At 39.9% G+C, this 9064-nt stretch overlaps 1 protein-coding gene across 1 annotated transcript; it reads right to left on the bottom strand.

Moving 5' to 3' along the window:
- Positions 1 to 323: 323 nt before the first annotated feature.
- fam174c (family with sequence similarity 174 member C) lies at positions 324 to 6714 on the bottom strand. Its single transcript, XM_018745797.2, has 3 exons — positions 6240 to 6714; positions 2949 to 3077; positions 324 to 2647 (listed from the first exon to the last, which is right to left on the bottom strand). Exons 1-3 carry the CDS (start codon positions 6563 to 6565, stop codon positions 2644 to 2646), a joined length of 459 nt encoding a protein of 152 aa, XP_018601313.1. The 5' UTR covers positions 6566 to 6714; the 3' UTR covers positions 324 to 2643.
- Between the last annotated feature and the right edge of the window lie 2350 nt (positions 6715 to 9064).

Genomic DNA, 9064 nt, shown 5'->3' with positions numbered 1-9064 from the left:
CTCAGCCTATATACGTTGAACATAGTGAGAGCAGTTCAGACAAAGCTGACTGAGGCAAAGACAATATCTAGAGCTACATAAAGCAGCTCAGCGATCAGACAAAACACACAGGTGTGTGAAGGTGTAAACACCACGCACAGATGGGATCAGAGTCCTCTTAGAACTACAGAACCAGATAGAGTTCCAGCTCCATCTAGTGGTCTAGAGAAGTAATAGCAACACAGGCGTGCAACACAGGCGCACTGAACACGGAAAGGATTTTTAATGAAAAATAATTTTAGAAAACGTTTTGTGAATAAAACAAGTAAAACAGCAAATGGGAGGGAAAAAAAGCACACTGCTTTAATTTTATTAGAAAATAGCAAGATGTGTAAAACACAAGTCACTGATTGTCAACTGAACTCACTCTTCACCAGGGTAATCAGAGGCTCAGCCCCTGCAAACTGACAGGCATTTCAAACTGAATAATAATTCTCAAAGAAATCATATGCAGACCATTCCCATTCATAGAAAACACAGTATTTGGCCCCATTTTGCAATAAAGATGACATCCAAAAGTATACTTTTAGAAAAAGAATGACAGATCAACAGAATGGCAGACATGCTTTAAAAAAAAAAAAAAAAAACACACACAACAATAAAACCTGTGTCCCATATATAGAAAATAGGTACAAGAGCATTCTACATCACCAAAATTTGTAAAAAAAATTTGAATTCAATTGTCTGGACTCATACAAAACAGGGAACCATTCCTTTGCCTTTAACATTTCATCTTAGCAATTGTGAACAAACAGGAAATTTTGGGGGGGTTTCCACTTTCCCCAAACACAAAACCATGCAAATAACTTTCACTCAGGTTCAGAGAAGACAAAAAGAGGTTCCCACGGTCACTTGTGAGGCTGCTACGCACTGATGACAGGAACAGGAGAATGCGTTACATCGTCAGTACAGTCTGAATCCGGCTACTTATTCCCACTTAGAACTCCAGGCATTCATCGCCATTGCTTTACACTTCTATTTTGCATTCCATAAGTAGTCTATCATAAAGTCTGGTACAAGTACAGTCCTTCACAGACTTACATTGATGTCTGGCACTCTGACGTATGCAAGCATACAGCACAAATACAAAGTCTCGAGCTGAAAAATTATAAAGACCAATTGACACGTCAAATTGCAACTTAAGAGATCTGCTGTGCCCTGCAAATGCACAGCAATTAATGCAAAACTGATTCAAAAAGCCATCCCCAGAAGAGGATGCTTTTACAGGATCTGGTTTAATAAGTATCATTGCACCAGTAGAGGCCAAAGCTTACTTATCTGCATTTTCTGTTCTTCAGTGCCTCCTCCAAAACAGTGTCAAGCTACATTTTAAGTAGCCCCTGACACAGACAAACATAGTTACAATTAACAATACAATGGTTGCAATAAACCCACAGCTTAACAGTCCAAATCAGTGTTAGATTTGCCATGTCCCCTTCATTCCGAACACATTTTGCTAGATCACAGAGCTTTCCTCTGAGCTACTAGAGACATTACAAAACTCATTCTTTGGCTTCAAGTTAGCACAAATAACTTTAAATTAAAAAACACACACCCATTTCACACCATGGACATGGCAATTCTGCCATCAGTGAAGGAATGACTTAATACATGTGAAGTCAAAATCTACACAAATGGCAATATGTAAGAAGTCCTCAATTTTCACTAAGCATTTGTGGGTAATACATCCTTCTGTGAAGACTGGTGAAAAACCAAAACTGGGTCTGTAATGTAGCATCATGCTACAAGGGGCAACGGCAAGCATTTCATGTGACAAAATGAGAACTAAAAACAAGGATGCAAACAGCTAAGAGACCACCAGGTAGCTGAGCTTCTCTTTACTGCCCAGCAATGGGCAATGTATGTTTTAAATAATTTGTAAGCATCTCTCCTGCAAAATTTTCAGAGATGGCAACAAGAACTTTTAAACATAAGATGAAAATTAAATACGGTTTACTGACCTTTAATAGGATTACTATAATTCCTCAACCTGTTTCATAACAATACAATGTATGATTTTAAAGGCCAAAACATAGTTAAGAAAAAGCTGACAAATCACCTCAAACTGTGTTAATGTATGACATTCTGAAAAACATTAGCCCCATGTGATAATACTTGTCAGAGTGTTAAATAAGTAGAAAATCTATTTCTATGACCTACAACTTTGACAAGAACCAGAAAAGCATCAGTTACAGAAGTTCAAAAAGCCAGCAGTATAACATCAAAATGGTCTTTAAGAGAAATTCCTGTGAAAGCACATCTTCCAAGAAGCTTTGGCATCAAAAAAAAAACCACCAAATTGATTTTGTGCCCCCACCCAATTTCAGTTTATTCTCTCACCCACAAAAATCACTGATCAAAAAAAAGTTTTAGTCAAGAAGATAATCTCTTCATTTATGACACCCTGCATGTTCCCATCTATTTGCATACATATTAATGTGGATTACCAAAAACAAAAGCTGTGACCTAGATGTTCTGTCTTTTCTTGCCTTTCATGGGCAGGAAAAGGAAAATCGAACAGTCACATTTGTCCGAAAACCATGGGAATGTTTTCATTTTTTTTCCAGTCTTTTGTTTATCTTCTTGTCTTTAAGAATCCAGCACTCATCTGGTATGAAAAGAGGACACAGTTCAGCCACAGTGAACCAGCTCATACAATGGAAGCAAAGAAATACCAGAGCCAAAAACAGGTAAAGCATCTGTGCACAGTTAAGTTTTGGAAACAATACCCTGAATGAAATAAAGCCACTAAAGTACATCTGCTAAAATGTTCTTAGAAGAAGACACACATTTGTCCTGATATTCTATGGCAGTTTTAAAATATTACATTTATTCAGAAATAAATTACTTCACTGATTCATTAGTCAATGCAGCTCAAACAACTGTGAGCACTCAGCTGAGAGTCTCACCTTCTTAGGGCCTTTGCTTCATAGACAGTCATGTCATCCTCATCACTTTCAAGAGGGGCCATCTCCATAGTGTCATCATAATTCGACAGCAACCCATATTTCTTGCGCTGCGTTGTGGTTTTCTTCAGCCTTAATATAACAGAAGCAATAAGTTAAGGAAAAACAGGACACAGGAATTGTAAGCATTGTTTTCGCAGCATCCAATTTATCACTGTAAAATAACATTTTGCTAAGTAAAAAGCCAAAGGAGGAAGTCATGTCAAACTTGTATTAAGGTACATACTGGCATAACTTCAAGGGGGAGGGGAAAAAAAAAAAAAAAAAAAAAAACCCCCACTAAAGCCTAACACAACTGATATACACTAGCATTCAAAAGTTCGGAAACACCCAGACATTTTCATGTTTTCGATAGGCATTGATACCTTTATTCACTAAGGTGGCCTTAAATTGATCAAAAATGAATTCATTGACAATTTCCTATTTTTTTTTTTTTCTTCCCATATAGCTATTCTCAGCCAGTGCATCAAAGACAGTACTCCAGCTTCCCATTTCGTCACAAAATAGGTTTTGCGCGGCTTACAAGTACAGTCTGGTCGTTGTCCTGCTGCATGATGAAATTTATACCAACCAAGCACCGACCACAGTGGATGGCGTGATGTAGTAAATTAGTCGTAACCTTTCTGGTTCACTATTTCTTTCACTCTGTATAAATCTCCCACCTTACCAGCACCAATGCAGTCCCATCCCATTACACTTCCTCTGCCATGCTTTACAGAAGGAATCAAGCACTTCTCCAGCATCCTTTTATTTGTTCCACATCTCACATATGTTCTCTCCCTTGATCCAAACACCTCAAACTTAGACTGATGTGTCCATAATATTCTTTTCCAGTCATCCACCATCCAAACTGCTCATGTTAGCCTTTTCTGTTTATTTGCCAGTTTCAGATATGGCTTTTTCTTCAAAACTCCGCCTCTAAAGCCAGTATCCCAGACTCGTCTTTGTCATTGCTGCAGGTTACGCTGGTATTTGGTGTGTACTATTTAAGGAAGCAGCAAAGTAAGGACCCGCAAAGCACCTGTTACTCAAACTAAAGACTAAGATTTACTTATACTCTTGTGCGGTTTTGCATCTGGGCCTTCCACTTTCTATCCTATTTATATCCAGTTTGCCCTCTTCTCTCGTGACAGCAGCGGACACCTTTGCATGAAATCTTCAGTTAATCAAAGATTAAGCAGTAATAGCCATTTGTGACATTAGTAATAATGTCTTGGGTGTAATTCATAACTATTTTAATGGTACACAGATAACGTATCAGTTCTTTCAAGAACATAAAAATTTCCAGGTGATTCCAGATGTTTGAACACTAGTGTACATCTCCATAAACTAAAGTACAACGTTGACAAATCGCTGATGAAGTCTGGGTGACACAAAGTGAAAGACCACCAGGCTGTAAACAAAATCACTACTCTGTTTGAAAAATCACCCAAAAATGAAGTGAAAGAAATTGTTATTAGTATGTAAATACAGGGATATAACTTGTGAAGAACAGGGGGACCAAAAAAAAAAAAAAAAAAAATATTAGAACCAGTAGCCAGGAGTTTTTTTTTTTTTTTTATATATATATATATATATATATATATATATATATATATATATATATATATATATATATATATTATACACACACACACGGGGTGGGACATTAGGTTTCATCAAATATTGGAGAGGAGGGCATGTCACCCCTGCCAATCCATTACACCTTTAAGTAAAAGTGAACAGCTGTAAAGGAAAATGGGGTTTACACTGAAGCGCTGTAAAAAATGAGAACAAATGAAACCTTCTACAGCCTCAACAGCTGCACAGCCTCAATATCCTGCCCACATGCAGTAGCATTGGTGCCTCACAGCTCTTAGGCTGTGGGTTTGGACAAGTATTCAAAGCCAGCTCAGTGTATGCTGGGTTTGCATGTTCTCCCATGTTTGTGTGGGTTTCCTCTAGGCACTCTGGTTTCACAGTCCTAAGACATATTTCAGCTGAACTGTAAACTCTACACTACCCTTAGTGTGTTTACATTGCTGTTTACTTGTATAAACAAGTAAATGACAGAAGGAAGCTTAATACAGCTGGAACTTTAAGTTACTGTTGATAAAAGCATCTATTACAAGAAGAAAAATATAAAGGGCAAACAAAAATTACTATTTGCCTAACACTGCTACCCAGGGCAGTTAACAGTTCAGGTTGAGAAAAAGTAGAAGAATTTATAGGGTCACGAGATAATCAGCTGCTGACAATCCAGGCTTAACTACTGTGTTGCAACAGCACAAAGTCAGAACTGGCATAGGAGAAGTATTTACCAAAATACAGCTGCAAATAAGAACAAGCTTATAGGCAAAGTAAAGCCATGGCAGAGAAGCAAGGCTCTTGTGCACAGTTATACACAATGGGGATCAGCATAACCAACAGAGATGATCATGATGATGCAAACATATAACAAGTTAAAAAAAAAAACATGCTTAGAGATACATATCCTTTGTGTGTTGGACACCTATCTGGTGTACAGAAAGTGACGTGATGCGAAAGTGACTCGTGGGAAAAACCCAGAAGCAGCACCTCTGCCCCCGCAAAGCCAGGCTCAGAGAGTAAGGAAATGCTGCTCTTACCACATACTCCACTACGTACTTTACTGCTTCCAGGGTGAGATTCGAACCTACGACCTTTGGGTCCAAACTAAAACTATTAAAAAAAAAAAAAAAAAAAAAAAAAAAAACACACAACAACAGCTTTAACCACTACAGTACCAGCTGTTCCAGCTGTGTTAATCTTGGAGGATGTGTGACATGCGAAGCCTGGGAAGTTCAGTTTGCGCCCACTTGTTTAGTTTGTGTGACTGACAGTCACAGTGCCAGTGAGTGGACATTCTGATTTTTTTTTCACCCACCTGTATAGGGTAAGATTACCCAGCTGTACAAAACGAAAAATGGGTCAATTTAGGAAGATTACATACATACATTCAGGTCGCATACAACTGTCAGTGTCAGCTAGTAAATGTAACTGGCTGCACAGCTCTCTTCCACCCAGGGCGACGACGGGAGGGTCGAGGGAGCGCGGCGAAACAACGAGCCCGACGTGTTGACTACAGTAACAGCGGTGACGAGCCGTTCAGCGGCCATAAAGTTTACATCCAACAATATCAATATCCAGTGACGAGGAGGCGCGTAGCAGCCAGCTAGATAGGGGTAAAGTACATTTAAACAGTAGGGGGAGGGAGTGTACGCTGCTAGCGCTCACCGGACTGCTCTCACGAGAAAGTAGAGGAGGCCGATGACGGTGATGCCGATAAGCACGTAGAGGGCCCTCTGTATCATGTAGCTGTCCATTTTAAAGCCCTGGCCGAAGCCTCGGTCGGTGGTCCGCGTATCGTTCGCGTGCGGGCTAATCGTTCTAGTGCTCGTGCCCGTGTTGGTCTCCGGCCTCCCCCCAGACGCCGCCGCTGTCGTCTTCTTCGTCGCCGTCGTCGTGGTCGTCGACACCGTGCTTCTCATACCGTCCTCCGCGCCGTTGGCCAAAAGTGTCCAAAACATCATTTGTATAATCAAACATATCAGCAACTGCATTTTACTTGGAATTAATCTGAAAGCTTATTTTACTTAAGGATAAAACTATCTACGTGTCTAGGGAACCGGCTCTGTTTAAACTCAAGGCAGCCGTACACCTGTTGTGCCGTCCTCCTTACTTGAGAGACTTCAGGCGTTACATTGGCTGTTTTAGCCGTTTCCTTCTTCCGGAAATTTGCGTGTTACACTTTTTATGCTCGTGGGGAAACAGTTAATCAACTTAAGAATGCCTGTTTATTGCGGTATGAATTTTAAACATTGCCCTGAACGGAGCTTTTAAAAATATGACATTTGATTGCCTGGGTTTCTTGACAAATTTAGTAACTCTGTAGTTATTTCTTTCGTTAAAATCAGTTCTCTCTCCTGGTATATTGTGCTTGGGCACCATAACCCGAGGCTGTAGTGAAGCAGGCGTCCAGTCAACAACACAGAACACGCCTGCAGGAAGTTGCGCAAAAGATCTTTAAAAAAAAAAAAAAAACACTTGAGCAAAACTTTTGCATAGCTGTTACGGACTACTGGGTCGCTTTGTTGCTATTGCTATTGCATCATACTAAAACCGATTTAGAATATTATCAAAGATGCGCTCTTTTGTGAAATCAGTGGTAACCAATAGTATTGGTTTATGCACATTTGCATTTGCACTAACTCTACCAGTAGTATAATTCAGTTGTTAATGGCTTGGAAGGGGGGACTCAGTGCACTTGGAGAAACATTTAAAAAGTGCTCCATATCACTTCTAGTTATTCATGTAATGTATTGCCAGGGGGAGCTGGTGAGGATAAATGTAAATACAGTACTGTAGTTGGGTATCAGTGTCTATTCTTGTACATAGTACTGTGCACCTTTCTGATTGGCTGTTATATTGCTGACGCTCACTCTACCACTGGGGAATTCTGGGGGATTCAACAGGCAACTCCCCCCTAACCATTGTGTAGAGTAGGGGGGCTCAGACTAATGTGGGGGAACTCTCAGGTATTCAGCAGACTTTCTCTTAAGAGTTTGTGGTAATGATTGCTATACAATCAAGAAATAAATTTTTACCTGTTTAATGAAATGGTGTGTAGAGCCAGACACCTTTGGGGGGCTGGTAATTTATTCTGATCCATAAAGAAATAAAAAAAGCCTTTTTTTTTTTTTCCCCAGAACCCTGCCTCCAGTAACTCCATGGAGGGATGCGACAGCATGCAGACAAAGTCAGTATTGGACTAATTGGCCATGTCATGAAATGGGCGTATCTATATCTATAACTGAAGTGCACTTGTGTTCACAAAGTGTCACTGTGGAGAAAATGTTTGGCAAATGTAAATATTAGAATACAAGGATATTGCTCTGTGGGCAACCTTGTGTCATAACATTCGAGGGTGGCTGTCAGCCAACAGCCTCGCCAAGCAGGTTGAGCAGCAGAGGTGGAACCCTGAGCTCTTGTGTCAAGTTGGGAATAAAGGGATTCCCTTCATGAAGAGAAAAGACTCTGTAGCAGTCTGCCCACCATTACTAGACATACAACTAGGCTCTATTTTACATGCTTTGGGGCAAACCCACTGTTGTACATTTATTCATTTAGCTGACATGTTCCTCCATAACTTACACTGTTAAGGTATTTACAATTATTTACCCATTTATACAGGTGGGTTATTTTACTGGAGCAATTTAGGGTAAGTACCTTGCTCAAGGTTACTACAGCTGGAGGGGAGATAAACCTGTAACCTTTGGGTCCAAAGGCAGTAGCTCTAACCCCTATAGTACCAGATAGTGTAGAGATGCATGTTTTACTGGGTCCTCCTAGCAGGGTTATTGTCTATTTCTGTCCCCTCCTGTCACTAAATCCTTCATACTCAAAGCATTTCTGAACAGAAGTTACAAGCTTTTTTTTTTTTTTAAATTTAACACCTGTAAATGAATTTGATTTCTATTCCTGTAATGCTGCCAGTTTGTGGATCAAAAAAACCCATGGCATTCTTCCTGAAGTCTCTTCAGTGTTGCATATTAAGAAGCATGGCAGTTGCCCTTGTTACAGTAACAAGCCTATTGCCCTAAATGTTCACTATAAGAGTTTTCATCCTTCTTCCAGATAAAACTGCTTAAGCACTCTTGACACTGCAGTCATAGTCATGAAAATGTGTTCCTGTTATGCAAAATCAAGCACATGGACAGCAGATTTTAAACTCTGCACCAACTCAGACTGGGTGGCAGTTGAAGCGCTCAACTTTTGAGGATGGGTGCAGTGGGGCCCTTAGGTGCTGCATACACAGAAAACAAGTTTGGAGTCAGACCTGGCAGATCAGTGTTTACATGAACTGGAGTTAGTTGACACTCAGAATATCTGATACAAGAAGTACCACTTCAAGTGAAAACTTAGAGGAGAAATGCTATGGGTAAGATAAAGGATGAGTACATACCAAAATGCAGAGGAGCAGAAAACTAGAAATGTAAATGTTAGAGACCAGTTTAAAAAACACACAAACATGGAAGGGAAAAGAAACAAAAAGACAATAG

This window comes from Scleropages formosus, chromosome 9 (assembly GCF_900964775.1).
Source record: "Scleropages formosus chromosome 9, fSclFor1.1, whole genome shotgun sequence".
Classification (NCBI taxonomy): Eukaryota; Metazoa; Chordata; class Actinopteri; order Osteoglossiformes; family Osteoglossidae; genus Scleropages; species Scleropages formosus.
This window is presented reverse-complemented; position numbering and strand designations above follow the sequence as displayed.

Coding starts and splice junctions, on each gene's coding strand:
- fam174c (XM_018745797.2), bottom strand. CDS start 6,565: ATGCAGTTGCTGATATGTTTGATTATACAAATGATGTTTTGGACACTT. Junction 3,078..6,239: donor TTTCTCGTGAGAGCAGTCCG/GTGAGCGCTAGC, acceptor TGTTATATTAAG/GCTGAAGAAAACCACAACGC.